Below are 17,272 nucleotides of genomic sequence, written 5' to 3' on the forward strand. Positions count from 1 at the left end.
TACAAAAATGAAATGAAATAATATTCTAATTTAAATGTTTTGAAAAATTGAAAGAGAATTTAAAAGTTGTGTGCGTGTGTGTGTGGTGTACAGAGTCAAAAATTACAAAAATGAAATGAAGTAATATTCTAATTTAAATGTTTTGAAAAATTGAAAGAGAATTTAAAAGTTGTGTGTGTGTGTACAGAGTCTCTAGATGCGACACCAAGTGCCAAAATGCCACTGGTGGTGCGAATGCAGCGATTGGCAGCAATACAGCTTAGTTTCCTAGAAGTCCCTAGAAGTTACGGACTCTAGTTTCACCGCGAATACGGAGTGCAGCTAAAAACGAACAGACCTACGAAATCGGACTGGTTGTATACAACGTCGTGGTCGTTCTCAGCATTTAACGTAATGACTAAAATATGTTGGAAAATTACACTCGCGTGGGGACAAACGGCAAACAGCGACGTTACTTAATATCCACTCCAACGATCGTTCGTACCGCATGATAGTAGTATTCGCTGGTATTTCCGTGCAAGCAAGAAGCGATACGATACGTTACGTCGAGGAGGTTCTCTCGCGTCTTTTTCCCAGTTTTGTTACATATCTCGTTACATCGTTGGCTGAAGGATTCGTTGTTTTGTTCGATTGCGGAGCCGCTACACCAGGTTGGAAATTCAAGAGGATTCGAGGGAGATATGGAGGTTGGTTTCAATTCCGAAGTGAATCAGGAATGAATACAATAGAAGTGCAAAACATTCCAGTGCACGTGAAAGTCCTGCATTGATACCATAATAGTGAATCTTTGTGTTTCCAGTCCTTTATGTATCTTTACTGTAACGAGAATGTCACGTTTATTTCAACAAACACCCCCATTTTACACGAATCAAGACTTAACAATAGTTGACAATGCAATACATACGTGTTTGTGTAATATGAAATGTATATTATGTCTACTAGATGGACGAATGTTCAGCTGGTGGAGAGAGCGGAGCGGAGGAGGACGAAGACGAGGGTTCGATGCACGGTTCTAGGAGCGAGAGTAGCAGTAGTAGCATGACCGGTACCAGCACGAGTACAGACAGTGAGGAAGACAGCGCAGAGGAGCACGGTACGAGCAGTAGCGAAAGCCATAGCTCGGCGGAGGAGGACGAAGATGAGAATGAAAATACAGAATACATGGTAAACGTAGAGAGTTGCGATGCTTTGGTAAGATTCATGCATCGTCTTACGCCTGTACATTCGATGAGTGGATTATGTGCGTCGGAAACGACGGCGCGAGCCGTCTGCCACCGATTAAAACGCAACTCGATTTTCAGAGATGGGAGATGTGTGTCGCCGCCAATACTAAAGTAAAATTACCGCAGGACGTTTGCGAACATTTCGGCGTTTTCAAGGAGATGCTAGATTACCCGCGTCTTTGGAACGAATGTCTGACGGAGAGTCAGAGGGAAACGTTGTACAACCTCTTACCAATGTTTCCAAAGGACTGTGACGTAGAGGCGGAAGTGGACAAGTCGTTGCAGATGCTGTTTAACAGAGAAAATGACAGGTAACGGAGATGACAGTCAACGCTTGTTGTCGCAATTTGAATATAAACTGTCGATCATTGTGTAGATTCGGCATCACGGCGCTGGATGCGTTTCACAATCACCTTTCCACCGGTCACTATCGTCCCGACATCAGGCGAATGCGTGGTCTACTTTGCAAAGCGCGGAAGAGGCGATTGTTGTTCGAGGAGCGGAAACGCTCGTACGAATTAGCGAGCCAGTTACTCAAGTCGCGGGAGAGTTTGCTGTCGAATGCGTACAAGCAGGGCTTCAGTCAGCCGGCGAACCGGACGGTGTCGAAGCTCCACTTGCGTAAATCGAAGCCGGTGATGGGTAAGTGATTATTTTGTGCGACCTAAAGTATCTTCCGACTATTTAGCGCATGTTTGAGCCGTTTGGCGGACACAAGTAGTATCTTCCAGTGGGGGAGATAATACTATGGACAATACTAATGCACGCGAATGAATGACAGTTGAAGAGAAGACCCAGCTGCGCTATGTGGAAGAACTGAACGCGGTTCGTGCAGAGCTCGGGGCCAACACGAGACTGTCCGCCGACACGACGTCCGAAAACGAAGAGAATTATCCGCATTTCCAGACGACTGGGGCTAAACAGAGAAGGAAACGGCGTTCTACCATGAGCTTTCAAGGATTATCGGTCAAAGGCTTGCAATTCAGCCACGAGGATGAGACGATTCGACCTGTATTCTCCACTTTGCAACGAATGGAATATGTTCCGAACGGGTCGCTGTTCGTACGCGAGCAGATGGAAGACGCCTATCGGGCCATGTTGATAGAACACAAAAAACGACGAGCTCGTCGTGATGTACGTATCGCTTCTGCTTGCTCCCTTATGCGATGATCGATAATGCTCAAGTAACTAAACACTGTGTCACGTATCGGTCACAGATCCATCCGGAATTGAATACCCAGGGAATCGCGCTTGCCGACCTCACGCAGAGGTCGCAGATTGGTCAGAAGCACAAGCTCTCGATCGGTAATTCCATGAGGATTACACCAGCCAAGAAGAAAATCAAGCTGGAGCAAACCTCGCTGTGTCCGCCCGCATCAAAATTGACGAGTTCCAATTCTGCAATAAAGCACGAGAGTGACAACAGCGACTATTCCCACACTACGGATGATAACCGACAGGCGAATGTCGCCGATGTGGATTACAACAGAATAGCTGCGACCCTCGTGAAGTCGGAACCGGCCGATTCGTACGAGCCGCATCAATTGGCTAAAAAGAAAATGTATATACAGCGAAACAACGTAACATCAAGGGTAGGACGGAGTTCTTTTTTTTATTGACCTTCTCTCTACCTTCGTAGGGGCCCGGTGACTCCGGTGAAAAGCAGCAGCAAGCCGGCGATGACGAATCCACCGGAGATAAAGAAAGAAATCGAGGATCTGGAATACGACGAGGTCAAGGCGGAACTAGGTTCCGGCGTGAACGAGGACGCGCTAGCCGACACCGAGGAGGAAGAGGAGAATGAGTCGAGGAAAGAGCTCGATTTGGACAGCATCGACATGATGCAGTTACCGATTCAACTTGACGACGGAATCGACATTCTTGATGACGTCAAGTAAACGTTTATTTTTGTGTAACGCCATCCACCACCGTAGCAAAACTGAGTGTCTAAAATTGCAAACTGACGTTACAGGTGCGAGGATGAGGGCGTTATATCGATACCGGAGAAGGAATTGACTCTGTCCTCTAACGATATCACCAGGGACTGCGTCGGCAACGGGACGGAATTGATGCAAGAGACGCACGCTTGCTTCTTCTCCCTATTGCGGGATGCCTTCACCAAGGGAAAGTACCAGATGAGCGCGGCGGACATGAACGATGCGATAACGCAGTGGCAGGGCAATCCTATTTCACCTCTGAACGCTTGGTAAGAACCAAGTCGCTCGGAACCGCGATATCACGTGCAAATGTAACGTTTGTCCGTGTTTATTAGATTAATATCGCGCGCTTGACGCGTCGTAGGTACCCTCTGGAACCTTCATGGCCGACGTTAGTGCCGCTGGCTCTAGGCTTCCTCGCCGGCGAGTTGACGTATCCTCAAGACTTGGAGCAACAGCAGGAACGGGATCAGGAACTAGTGCCGTATCTGGAAAACAAAGGTCGAGGGGTATATGCGTGGATCGGTGCGGGTCGAGACTCGGATACCCTGTTGCAGGATCTGTGCACGAAATTCCTCACGTACAAGTATGCGTCGCAGATCAGACGAACGCTCGACTTGAGAAATTCATATACAGGGTGATTCGTATAAAGTGACCGATTTAATTATTAGTGAAATTTGAAGACATGAAAAAAGAGTTTATACCGATATGTTCGGTACAAAGGGGGACACCATATTATTTTATGAGTGGAGGCGTTGAGGACGTTTCAAAGTCACTTCTTTTTTTTAATGGGATGCTGTATTTTTTATCTTATAGGATAGTAGCCCTTTTTAATATAAATTCAATGATACATTACATAAAAACATTCAAGGTCAATCAAGGCCAAAAATACATGATAAAATAAAATTCAAATGTATGATCTGTATATCCGTCCGTCGTTCGCTTTGGCTCTCAGTATGTCTAGGTCTATGTTTATGAGCTGTGTTTTCTTTGGAAACTGCTATTATAATGTTATTATTACGAAGATTGTAAGGACAAGTGATGCTTACAAACGTTGCGAGTGCCAAAGCGAACGCAGCCTTAGTATGAGATTAGTCGTAGCACTGAACGTAATGGCTAATTACAATAATTCACAAATTGTAGACATTTTGATAACTTTTGGTGAATGTGGAAAAAATGCAGCTGAAACTGCAAGAGTATTAAATGAACGAGATCCAGATCGACATAGACATAGTGCCCGTTCAATATTGCGGATTATATCACGAGCAAGACAATTCATCTGTGTCGTCGAGTTCAAGGTGAAAACTTTGAACATTTATTGTGAGGAACAGAAATACAGATCATACGTTTGAATTTTATTTTATCATGTATTTTTGGTCTTGATTGACCTCGAATGCTTTTATATAATGTATCATTAAATTTATATTAAAAAGGGCTACTATCCTATAAAATAAAAAATACAGCATCCCATTAAAAAAAAGAAGTTGACTTTGAAGTGTCCTCAACGCCTCCACTCATAAAATAATCGTATCCGTTACATGGTGTCCCCCTTTGTACTGAACATTTCGGTATAAACTCTTTTTTCATACGTCTTCAAATTTCACTAATAATTAAATCGGTCACTTTATACGAATCACCCTGTATAATAATTGGCGACAATTATGTACAGAGACTCGTTGACACCGTCGGCCAACAACGCTGTAGCGGTCACGAAACCGCAGCAGCAGCAGCAACAGCAACAGCAACAGCAGACTCAGCTTACTCCCTCGAGCAACACCAACAGCGGCAGTCTGGCATTGGAACCCACCGGTATAGAGGCTGGTGCCGCTGGAACTGTCGCCGAGCTGGAACCACCTCGCGCGCTATTTCCCACGGAATGGAAGGTCCGCCCGTCCACAGCGGAGGAACGCGAGGAATTTCGGAGGCAGGAGCGTATGCGCTACTCTACGCCCCACAAAGCGTTCACTTATCGCATGCACGGTTACGCGTCCGTGGTTGGCCCGGTCAAAGGAATCTATCAGCACAACATCGGCAAGTTTAAACCATGCGTCGGCCATACGTAAATGTTGATTGATATGTTGAGAGGCGATGTTACATTTGACATTTCATTTCGGTATCACGTTCAGTCATTTGCAATGTCGGTGACAATGTTGTTAGTAACAATCGGTTGTTGTTATATCGATTCAGCTTCGGGACAGAGTAAAGCGCGGGATCACATACTGCTGGTGGCGGATCGGCCAAACTACGTGACGATTCTGGCATTGGTCAGGGATGCTACTGCCCGACTGCCCAACGGCGAAGGGACCCGGGCTGACATTTGCCAGTTGCTCAAGGACTCGCAGTACATCATCGAACAGGGAAACAGCGACGAGAATTTCCATTCGGCGGTGTCGGGAGCGCTTGACAGGTTGCATTACGAGCCAGATCCCTGCGTCAGATATTATCCTCGTCGAAAGGAATGGCTGTACCTTCATCGGGCACGTTCCGAGTCCGAATTCGGTTCGTTTTTTTTTCCTTTTCACTCGATCGACTAGATAGATACTAATTCTCACGTGCGATTACATAAACATGTGTGCTTTTTCCCCTTACCTTTGACAGAAATGTATCACCAGCAATTGCAAGGTGTTCCAAAGAATAAGAAAAACGTTGGAAATACGTCGCGAAGTAAAGCTCAACAACCCGTCGTCAAGGGGTCAACCGGTGCAAACAAGGAACAGGCTCCGAACAACAAGGAAGTTACCCTCAAGAAAGAACGGCGAACAACGACCGTACCTGTGCAGCCTGCTATGCCCAAGTAAGTACCGGATATTTATCGGAGAAACGTCTTTGACGGATATCTGGCGACATGTGTAGACGCATTTGCCGTCGTCACGATAATGATTACAATTACCGTCTCGTAGAAAGGAGCAGCGTAAAGCCGAGGAGAAAACTGTCAGTGAACATTCCATCTCGAGCGAACAATCCGTCAACGCCAGCGTGGAAATGGCAATCGGTACAGCGACAACGACACCGGCCGTCTCCCGCGTCGAAGCGCCTGTTCCCATTGCGTCGCTCGTCGGCTCGTCGGCTACGGCACTCGGCACGAGCGTAGCGAGCATGGAAGCACGAGACAACATCGCGATGGAGGCGAAATCGCAACTTGCGCCGGTGACACCCATAAAAAAACCAGCGACCATCGGCGGGAAGCCTGTCGCCGTGGTGAAAACAAACGCCACGCAGAGCCTGCTGCAGTCGAATCAACACAATTTTCCGCATCACCAAATTCAAGTGTCCACGTCCGCTGGATTGCAAACGATTCGTCTGTCTGGACACTCGGTGCTGCAGTCCGCGCAACAGTCCGTCTCGGCTAGCAGTAACACTAGCGTGACGAATGGAACTGCGACCAATCTGGCGATGTTGCCGCCCACGAAAGCGCAGAACCAGCAGCAACAGCAGACAGCCGTGGTAACGAATCAAGCAGCGAAGAGTATTTTACAAGCCACTAACATGAAGCAGCAACAGTCGCAACAGCAGCAGCAGCAGCACGTATTGCCAGGCAAAACTCTCTTGGCGTCGCAAATCAAGTTGGTTAGCTCGAGTCAAATTAAATCGATACTTACGACCCACGGTCTTCAGGGACAGGCTATATTCATCAAGCAGTCCTCACCATCGAATAATCAGTCGCAGCAGCAGCAGTTGCAACAACAGCAGCAGCAGCAACAGCAGCAGCAACAACAACAATTAAAGGTACCTGTGCCCAAAATCCTTCCTCATCACTATATTACTAGGTTGTTCATTAAGTTCTGCGGTTTCTTTGCCCTAAATTAAAACATAAATCTATTGTATTGGGTCATTAAGTATGAAACTTTACAAATAGAACATAAACTTTTGCATTTTTTGGCACATGGACATGATTTATTTTCAATCGAAGTATGCGCCCATGTTATCTACACACTTCTGCCATTTTAGTGGTAGTTGGTCTATGCCTCTACTATAGAAGCCAGGAGTACGGGAATCGATGAAGTCGCGGAAGGCTGTTTCGACTGCCTGTTGAGAATTGAAGAATTGTCCCACCAAGAAGTTGTCCAAATTCCGGAAGAAGTGATAGTCGGTGGATGATAGATCTGGTGAATATGGTGGATGAGGGAGAGTTTCCAATTCCAACTCCCGTAGCTTTGCCACGGTCAGTCGTGCAGTGTGCGGTCGAGCATTATCATGCAACAGGATTGGCATTGACCGATTGACCAATTTCGGTTGTTTAATAGCAAGTTGTTGCATCATTTCGTCCAGTTGCTTGCAATATACTTCAGCCGTTATCGATGTACCAGGTTTCATAAAGTTGTAGTAGATAACACCTGACCTGGACCACCAAACGGTCACCATAAGCTTCTTCTGTGTAACGTTGGGTTTCGCGTGATGTCTCGGTGGTTCATCAGCGTTCAACCACTGATGGGAGCGTTTACGATTGTCGTAGAGTATCCACTTTTCATCGCAGGTGACAATTCGATTAAAAAAAGATTCATTTTTGTGACGGGAAAGCAAAGAAAGGGAAGCCTCTAGACGTTGCGCCTGCTGCGCATCGGTCAATTCGTGCGGGACCCGTTTGTCCAACTTCTTTATCTTACCAATTGCAGCTAAATGAACCAATATGGTGGGTATGGAAACATTGAATATCGATGCCAATTCACGTGTACTTTGAGATGGATCGGACTCTACTACGGCTCTCAAGTGATCATTATCCACCTTCGTCTTTGGTCTTCCACGTGGCTCATTAGCGAGGCTGAAATCTCCATCTCTGAAGTCTTTGAACCAATTGCCCACCGTTGCTTTAGTAGTTGAACCTTCACCAAATACAGCGTTGATATTACGAGCTGTCTCCGACACTGTGGTTCCACGGCGGAACTCATATTCATAAATCACACGAATTTTGGACTTTTCCATGGTTCTATAAAAAAGAATCCACCAATAAAACTAATGAAGATATTTGAACAAACAAATATGACATTTGAAGAGCGAACATACATCTATCACACTAACCTAACCTGATACTGACGTCTGGCGCGAAATTTGAGGTAACAAATGTTAAAGATGGCGCTTTTACATTTGTAAAGTTTCATACTTAATGACCCAATACTTACACATTTATTCAACCTGGAATGTATTGTCCATCTTGATCGACCACCTTCTGCCAACGTTCTGGAAGGGACAAAATGCCGCGTTTGTAGAAGTCGCGCGACTTCTGCGCGGAAAAGTCCTCCAAGTACGTTTGAATATCGTCCACTGAATTAAAGCGCTGCCCGTCGAGATTGTTTTGGAGTGACCGGAACAGACGGTAACCCGACGGCGCAAGGTCTGGGGAGTACGGTGGGTGCTGCATGACTTCCCAGCCAAAGCGCTTCAACTTCTTCTTGGTCACCAAAGCAGTGTGTGGTTTGGCGTTGTCGTGGTGGAAGACAACGCCCTTCCTGTTCGCCAATTCCGGCCGCTTCTCCGCCGCTGCCTGCTTCAATTTTTCTAACTGAGCGCAATGCTTCCCGGCGTCGATGGTCTGACCGCGCGGAAGCAGCTCGAAGTACGGGACGCCTCGCCAATCCCACCACACACTCAGCATCGCTTTCTTCGGACGCAAATCCGCCTTGGCAACCGATTGTGACGACTCACCCGGACCGCACCATGACCGCTTGCGTCGAATGTTGTTACGTACCACCCATTTTTCATCTCCCGTGACCACCCGTTTGAGAAAGGCCTCCAGCGAGTTCCATTTCAGCAGGGATTCACAGATCATGACGCGGTCCAAAATGTTCTTTTCGGTGAGCTCGTGAGGGACCCAAACATCTGCTTTTTTCGACATCCCAAGCCGTTTTAATCGCTGCGCAACCGTTGTATGGGCGATGTCGAGGCGCTCCGCGATCTCTCGCGTCGTCAGGTGTCGGTCCGCTTTGATTGCGGCCGCGATTTGGTCGTCGTCAGTGGTGGATGGACGACCGGAGCGAGCAGCATCGGAGACGTTCACATCTCCGGAACGAAAGCGCGCGAACCAACGCTGACGGGTGTCAGCGCTTATGGCCGAGTCCCCGTACACGCCACATATCTCACGTTGTGCGTCCGTCGCTTTTGCTCCTTTGCGGAAACAAAATAGCAAAATGTGCCGAAAATGCACCCTTTGATCCTCCATTTTCAATGAATAGCGCGTACGCGCAACACGTCAAAGCACAACAAAGACTCTGGCGAAATGTCGAGCGTTGTCTAACCTGCCACGGAGTATGCGGCAATCCGCGGTTCAGGCGATGCATGCTATCTTTTTCAATGGACAAACGCTATCTATCAAGAAAACCGCAGAACTTAACGAACAACCTAATATTTCCTTTTACATGAATCTTTCCATCAGCAGCAACAACTTCAACAGCAGCAGCAACAGCAGCTCCAACAACAACGAGTGGTTGCCAGCCAACAACAGCCTATACAGCAGACTCCCGGAATGCAACGTATAATCGCGCAAATTGGGGGAAAACCGATCGCTGTGCAAATACAGCAGTCGCCTCATCATCAACAGCAGCAGCAGCAGCAGCAGCAGCAACAGAAAATACTGGCAAAAGTTTTGACGAACAGCGGCGGGGGACAAATCATTTCCGTTGAGAACTTATTCGGTCAGAAAGGGTTGAAGCTGGCGACTACTGCCAGTCACGCTAATCAACTTAACAGACAGGGCAAAGTTATACAGGCTCAGTATCAGGTATAGACGCAGTTTTCGCGCGCGTGTGGCAATTATTTAGAAATTTATCTGTCGCGGATACTGATAATTACTAACGACCGCTGCATCGTTCTTCTCGCTCCTCTTGATGTAACTTGCAGGTAGTACCGCAAGCGCAAGCGTCTTCTGGCCAATCGAAGATAATAGCCGTCAGTACCCAGCATCAGCAATCTCCGCAACAGGGTCAGACCGTTCGAATGGTCACTGCCCAACTCGCCGGGAAACCCATCGTACTAGCAAGTGGTAACAAGAACGTCGGGGTCGCGGTGAGCACCAGCGGCGGAAACGTAGTGTTGGGCAAACACCCAGCCTCCCATCAGTCGCAGCAGCAGCAACAGCAGCAGCAGCAACAACAGCAGCAGCAACAAACGCAACAACCGATCATCTTGCCGAGTCAGTTGCTCAACATCAAAACGTTACACGGACTTAAAGTAATTCCCACTCCGACTGGATTGAAAACTGCGGGTGGTGCCGTTTACGCTCGGGTTATCGCTCCTACGACGATAGCCTCGACGCAAGCTGCTGCGACGAGTCAGCAACAGACTCTTCAGACGCAACCAAGAAACACCTCTTATAGCACGCCTTGACAAGATTGATATCGCTCGCACACGTCCACCCCACGTTCGCTTAATGTCGTTTCTGCAATTATGCATACGTTGCGCGTGCTTTAAGGGGGGAGCCTGCTTTAGAACGTTGAAAATAAGGTCGAATTTTACGAATTGTTTTTGGAGAAACTATACAGCGGATCATTATAAAACTTTGATGCATTTATTAGTACATGTTTAAAGATAAAAAAAATTATTTTTTTATTTGAATATATCGCCCGTAGAGGTCGTCCTGGAGGCATCTTAGTGCAGCCGGCATTGTAAATTGGTGAGCATTCTCCCGCCTCCGAATTTCATCCAAACTGAAAAATTGAAATATTTTCTCGTTATTTATGACTTCCCATCGTCGATGAACCTTTAATATTCATAAAAACGTTAAGTTAAACAATTATTTTTGCATGAAAAAGTTCAACAACTTTGCCTAAAAATCGTACTTTTGTGTTCTAAGCTCCACCGTTTTGGCACTTTTCAACTTTTTTCTTCTCTCTTTGGTTCATCGACGATGGGAATTCGTAAATAACGAGAACGTATTTCAATTTTTCAGTTCAGACGAGATTTGGAGGCAGGAGAATGCTCACCAATTTGCAATGCCGGCGACGCGGCTGCACTTAGACTTCTCCAGGACGACCTCTACGAGCGATATATTCAAATAAAAAAATAATTTTTTTATCTTTAAACATGTGCTAATAAATGCATCAAAGTTTTATAATGATCCGCTGTATAGTTTCTCCAAAAACAATTCGTAAAATATACCTTATTTTCAGCGTTCTAAAGCAGGCTCCCCTCTTAAGTTACGTCTGCCGCGTCGGACGACGGCACGCACGTCGATAAAATCAGCCGAAACGATCGGAGGTTTAGACAGACGTAAACGTCGACAAAACTGACTCGTATCTCGGCTATTGGTCACGCTATTGGAAGAACGAAATCCACAGTAACATTTAGACGAGTCGAAGCGGCCCTTGAGGGAGATACGCGTCGAATCTTAAGGTGGCGCACGCGCGCGCACCAGGCGTCTGTCAGGCAAAATAAATATATCACACGACACGAAATTGTTTTTGGTGCTTGCAAATCTTTTTTCTTCCCGTTTTCTTCCAACATGATGAAGCATTCGTAGCAATATAAGTTTGGATTTTAAGTATTGGAAATAATAATATATAATTGGAAATAATTTCAAACAAAACTTCGTTAACTGTAAAAAGGCGGTTGAATTTATTGCAGAAGGGTGAATAATGACATCTCTGTTAAAGCTGCTCTGGAATACAAAACAGTGTAGCACAAAACTGCCTAGTTTGCAGCGACACACACACACGCACAGAGAATATACAGGGTGTTCCATTTTATATTTGTCAGTAAAATATTTCGATACGACGTCGTTTCAGAGAAAAATGTTTCAGACAAAAGTTATATGGCTTCGAGGGGGCAAGATGATGATGAAGGGGGACATAAGATGCTGCCACTGATTTGACCTTGGGTGCACCTGTCAAGGTACACTTTGGGTAATGCAAATGCCGGCAGTATTGTAACTTGTAGTTCTCATAACTCGAATAATATTTAACGAAAAAATACTTTATTATAGTGTTTTGAAAAGCTCTCGAGGTAAGCTACAAGACTGTATAATGAGAAATAAAGAGATCCATTAAAAAAAAAGTTAACCTTCACATAAACCTTGACAGGTGCACCCAAGGTCAAATCAGTGGCAGCATCTTATGTCCCCCTTGAAGTCATAAAACTTTTGTAAGAAACATTTTTCGATACAAGATTTGGTTTATGTGTATACTTAAATTATAAAACAGTATACTTTGGAACGCTGTAACTCACTGAAAAATGGTCCAATTTCAAAAAACAAAAAACCGTTGTATTCGTCTCATTATCAGCTACAACTTTCACTTAGAGAGAAAAATCGACTTCCATTTAAAAAAATGGCCGCCATGATGAAATCTCGAAAGTGGCGCCATCTACAATTAAATTGAGAATATCATCATCTTGCCCCCTCGAAGCCATATAACTTTTGTCTGAAACATTTTTCTCTGAAACGACGTCGTATCGAAATATTTTACTGACAAATATAAAATGGGACACCCTGTATATTCTATGTACATATACTGTATATCCGTGCAGCAAGCTATATCACAGAGTGTTTAAAAACTAACCAAAACAATTACTGACTAAAAATGATAAAGTAGCTAACACCATGTACAGTATTCCGGAAACGGTTGTTTATGCATATATATTTATTTACATAATACAGCACTCTTGCTGCGAGTCTGCTCCAGGTAATGGGAAAGGATTTCCCTCGGCGTCAAACTGAAACAGCGTGTTCTGTTCGCCGACGAGATCTTCCGGTGCTTGGCCGTAATTTTGCATCTCTGTCATGAGTTTCAGTACCGTTTCAAACCGATGTTTTTTCGTGTCTTCGGTGTCGTCTTCCTTTTCCTTCTCCAATTCGGTACACACCTTGCGAACGCGATACGAAATAACGTGCCAAATTCTCAAATTTTCGATTGTCTATTCTATTCTGATCAACATACATACCTGTTTCATCAACTCGGATTGCTTGGTATACCTCTGCAAGTCGGAGGGACTCAGAGTCGCCTTGTGCTCCTCTAGCCAGGCTGGATACTTATCAGATAACTCTTTCACTGGCGTATAAAGAATATCCTTTGACAGAAGTTGTTTCATCATCTCTTGCATGAACGGTAGTACATTACCAGCCTCACCATCGAGAGACGTTTGTTCAAGCATAGCAGCTAAATTTACGTCGTTCTGAAATGTATTTATCGTTGTCGTATTGATAACAGGTTCCATCATGCTAAGAAAACTATAGTTGGAAAACAGACATCGCAAGTCGCAACACTATTTACCTGTAAATTCTCGCTATTTGTAGTCAAGTCCTTCAAGACTCGCGAGATGGTCGAGTGAAACTCTGTACTCGCGTTATCCGTATCCTCCGTTACATCGCTGGCTGATCCTTGTCCAAGCTTTTGTAAAGCAGCTTCCAGTTCACTATCGCCTAACGATAAACGTTCGCAGTAATATTGGGTCCTTAAGTATGAAACTTTACAAATGTAAAAACGCCATCTTTAACATTTGTTATCTCAAATTTGGCGCCAAACGTCAGTATCAGGTTAGGTTAGTGTGATAGATGTATGTTCGCTCTTCAAATGTCATATTTGTTTGTTCAAATATCTTCATTAGTTTTATTGGTGGATTCTTTTTTATAGAACCATGGAAAAGTCCAAAATTCGTGTGATTTATGAATATGAGTTCCGCCGTGGAACCACAGTGTCGGAGACAGCTCGTAATATCAACGCTGTATTTGGTGAAGGTTCAACTACTAAAGCAACGGTGGGCAATTGGTTCAAAGACTTCAGAGATGGAGATTTCAGCCTCGCTAATGAGCCACGTGGAAGACCAAAGACGAAGGTGGATAATGATCACTTGAGAGCCGTAGTAGAGTCCGATCCATCTCAAAGTACACGTGAATTGGCATCGATATTCAATGTTTCCATACCCACCATATTGGTTCATTTAGCTGCAATTGGTAAGATAAAGAAGTTGGACAAACGGGTCCCGCACGAATTGACCGATGCGCAGCAGGCGCAACGTCTAGAGGCTTCCCTTTCTTTGCTTTCCCGTCACAAAAATGAATCTTTTTTTAATCGAATTGTGACCTGCGATGAAAAGTGGATACTCTACGACAATCGTAAACGCTCCCATCAGTGGTTGAACGCTGATGAACCACCGAGACATCACGCGAAACCCAACGTTACACAGAAGAAGCTTATGGTGACCGTTTGGTGGTCCAGGTCAGGTGTTATCTACTACAACTTTATGAAACCTGGTACATCGATAACGGCTGAAGTATATTGCAAGCAACTGGACGAAATGATGCAACAACTTGCTATTAAACAACCGAAATTGGTCAATCGGTCAATGCCAATCCTGTTGCATGATAATGCTCGACCGCACACTGCACGACTGACCGTGGCAAAGCTACGGGAGTTGGAATTGGAAACTCTCCGTCATCCACCATATTCACCAGATCTATCACCCACCGACTATCACTTCTTCCGGAATTTGGACAACTAGTTGGTGGGAAAATTGTTCAATTCTCAACAGGCAGTCGAACAGCCTTCCGCGACTTCATCGATTCCCGTACTCCTGGCTTCTATAGTAGAGGCATAGACCAACTACCACTAAAATGACAGAAGTGTGTAGATAACATGGGCGCATACTTCGATTGAAAATAAATCATGTCCATGTGCCAAAAGATGCAAAAGTTTATGTTCTATTTGTAAAGTTTCATACTTAATGACCCAATATATTTATGTACATCCACCGCGCGTTTAATCAGCTCACCATTTTGTAACAAGTTTTGCAGATTCTTTTCAAACTGGTCCGCCGTTTGTTTGAGAAAATCTTCCGTCCAGTTGTCCTCGGACGTTGGAAACGTAACGTGTTCATCCGCTTGCTTCTGCGGTGAATCCTGCCGAGCAGCCGCGGCGTCGCGTTTCTCGGCACTCGACACGGACACTTTGTCAAAATCCTTCAAGGCATCTAAAAGGAGGACAACGATGCACACGCACGCCGGGAAAATGTGTCAAAGTTGACGAGTTGTTACTCGGTTTGAAGCTTGCGAAAAGTGCAATGGGCAATCGTGTTCTTTTTGCATCGAACGACGGTGCCGGGGAGCAGTCGATCTACGAAACGATGATCGACGACTCCTTGCAAATCCGTAGGCAAGTTTCTTATTTATGTAATTTGCGTAATTCACGGTTACAGATTTCTCTCGGTTACGGATTTCATCATCCGAATCTGGGTAAAACGACGAGACGGTCTACTTACTATCCAGCAGATCGTTCAATTCTTCGTCTTCCACCTGATTTTTCGTCCCTTTTTCCTTGTCATCCATACTTGCGTGTTCACGAGTGTAAAAGTCGCCGCGTATCAATCTATACGATACGAAAAGTACGAGGAACCTTACGCCGCCTTACGCGACAAGATGATCGTCCACTTCGACCGAGCGACCATAGTCCAAGTCACTTGAACGACTGACCTACGACTGACGAATGACCGAGCGAAACGAACGATGTTTTACTTGCATGTTGTATGTTTTTAGTTGCACTTTTTGCGGATCTTCGTCACGCTTGCTCACGTAACAAAACGTGCAAATTAAGGGGATGCTGGAGTTGCTAGTGAACTATTTTTTCACTATAGCGATTGGTAATTGCAGTTTCGAAAATTCTCTTTATTGCTTTGCAGAATAAAAAATCCTTTTCCACAAATGAAGTATAGATAGAAAGAAAGTCCGCTCTACAGGACTTTATACTCAAAATGGAAAAAAGTTAAAAACTTGCATTTGTCTTTTCTAACTTTTTTCCATTTTGAGTATAAAGTCCTGTAGAGCGGACTTTCTTTCTATCTATACTTCATTTGTGGAAAAGGAGTTTTTATTCTGCAAAGCAATAAAGAGAATTTTCGAAACTGCAATTATCATCGCTATAGTGAAAAAATAGTTCACTAGCAACTCCAGCATCCCCTTAAGTCCAAATTGGAACAGACCGCGTGCCTCGATTTGGAGATTGTGTTTATTTGGGTTCCCTCGCACAAGGGAATTTTGGGAAACGAGACGGCGGATCGTTTTGCTAGAGGCCGCTGGGGACGCTTTAGACCTTATTTTAAAGTTGCTAGTGAACTATTTTTTCACTATAGCGATTGGTAATTGCAGTTTCGAAAATTCTCTTTATTGCTTTGCAGAATAAAAAATCCTTTTCCACAAATGAAGTATAGATAGAAAGAAAGTCCGCTCTACAGGACTTTATATTCAAAATGGAAAAAAAGTTAAAAACTTGCATTTGTCTTTTCTAACTTTTTTCCATTTTGAGTATAAAGTCCTGTAGAGCGGACTTTCTTTCTATCTATACTTCATTTGTGGAAAAGGATTTTTTATTCTGCACAAGCAATAAAGAGAATTTTCGAAACTGCAATTACCATCACTAGAGTGAAAAAATAGTTCACTAACAACTCCAGCATCCCCTTAAGTCCAAATTGGAACAGACCGCGTGCCTCGATTTGGAGATTGTGTTTATTTGGGTTCCCTCGCACAAGGGAATTTTGGGAAACGAGACGGCGGATCGTTTTGCTAGAGGCCGCTGGGGACGCTTTAGACCTTATTTTAAAGTTGCTAGTGAACTATTTTTTCACTATAGCGATTGGTAATTGCAGTTTCGAAAATTCTCTTTATTGCTTTGCAGAATAAAAAATCCTTTTCCACAAATGAAGTATAGATAGAAAGAAAGTCCGCTCTACAGGACTTTATATTCAAAATGGAAAAAAAGTTAAAAACTTGCATTTGTCTTTTCTAACTTTTTTCCATTTTGAGTATAAACTCCTGTAGAGCGGACTTTCTTTCTATCTATACTTCATTTGTGGAAAAGGATTTTTTATTCTGCACAAGCAATAAAGAGAATTTTCGAAACTGCAATTACCATCGCTATAGTGAAAAAATAGTTCACTAGCAACTCCAGCTTCCCCTTAAACGCACAAACGTTCGGCAATTCGCACTTTATATTTCTCTCCAAACAAATTCGCGAACATCTAAAAGCTGTTTTCATCGAGTGAGTTCCATTCGCCACCAATCGTGGCACTCGTGCTACGGACACTGCAAAATGGAGTGCGCATGCGTGACGAAAGGAGATGTAGAGGAAAAGAGAGAACCTATTGATGTCTCTTTCTAACACGCCAGGGCAGCAGCAAGGAAAATGTGCGCGGGAGCAG

The 17,272-nt window shown here is 44.5% G+C and overlaps 3 protein-coding genes across 7 annotated transcripts; 1 reads left to right on the forward strand and 2 right to left on the reverse strand.

Annotated features, from left to right (window-relative positions):
* The first annotated feature begins 316 nt into the window (after positions 1–316).
* Positions 317–11,544, forward strand: LOC105282298 (nuclear factor related to kappa-B-binding protein). 5 transcript variants are annotated; one of them, XM_011344180.2, is made up of 15 exons: positions 317–686; positions 943–1,191; positions 1,302–1,534; positions 1,600–1,865; positions 2,005–2,357; positions 2,441–2,784; positions 2,863–3,117; positions 3,196–3,429; positions 3,525–3,746; positions 4,830–5,191; positions 5,348–5,659; positions 5,759–5,954; positions 6,061–6,886; positions 9,528–9,609; positions 11,274–11,544. In XM_011344180.2, exons 1-15 carry the CDS (start codon positions 681–683, stop codon positions 11,324–11,326), a joined length of 3,993 nt encoding a protein of 1,330 aa, XP_011342482.1. In that variant the 5' UTR covers positions 317–680; the 3' UTR covers positions 11,327–11,544. The 5 variants fall into 5 exon arrangements, with proteins under 5 accessions (XP_011342482.1, XP_026829178.1, XP_011342477.1 ...); XM_026973377.1 differs by having other exon boundaries at positions 9,531–9,609; XM_011344175.3 differs by lacking the exon at positions 11,274–11,544 and adding an exon at positions 9,992–10,632 and having other exon boundaries at positions 9,528–9,872.
* Positions 7,061–8,080, reverse strand: LOC113562834 (histone-lysine N-methyltransferase SETMAR-like). Its single transcript, XM_026973378.1, has one exon. The coding sequence runs from the start codon at positions 8,078–8,080 to the stop codon at positions 7,061–7,063; it is 1,020 nt and encodes a 339-aa protein (XP_026829179.1).
* A 1,145-nt stretch (positions 11,545–12,689) lies between the features above and the next one.
* Positions 12,690–15,649, reverse strand: LOC105287387 (peroxisomal biogenesis factor 19). Its single transcript, XM_026973379.1, has 5 exons — positions 15,341–15,649; positions 14,855–15,052; positions 13,357–13,505; positions 13,028–13,258; positions 12,690–12,949 (listed from the first exon to the last, which is right to left on the reverse strand). The coding sequence occupies exons 1-5, from the start codon at positions 15,405–15,407 to the stop codon at positions 12,731–12,733; spliced, it is 864 nt and encodes a 287-aa protein (XP_026829180.1). The 5' UTR covers positions 15,408–15,649; the 3' UTR covers positions 12,690–12,730.
* Positions 15,650–17,272: the final 1,623 nt, after the last annotated feature.

This window comes from Ooceraea biroi, chromosome 10 (genome assembly GCF_003672135.1).
Source record: "Ooceraea biroi isolate clonal line C1 chromosome 10, Obir_v5.4, whole genome shotgun sequence".
Classification (NCBI taxonomy): Eukaryota; Metazoa; Arthropoda; class Insecta; order Hymenoptera; family Formicidae; genus Ooceraea; species Ooceraea biroi.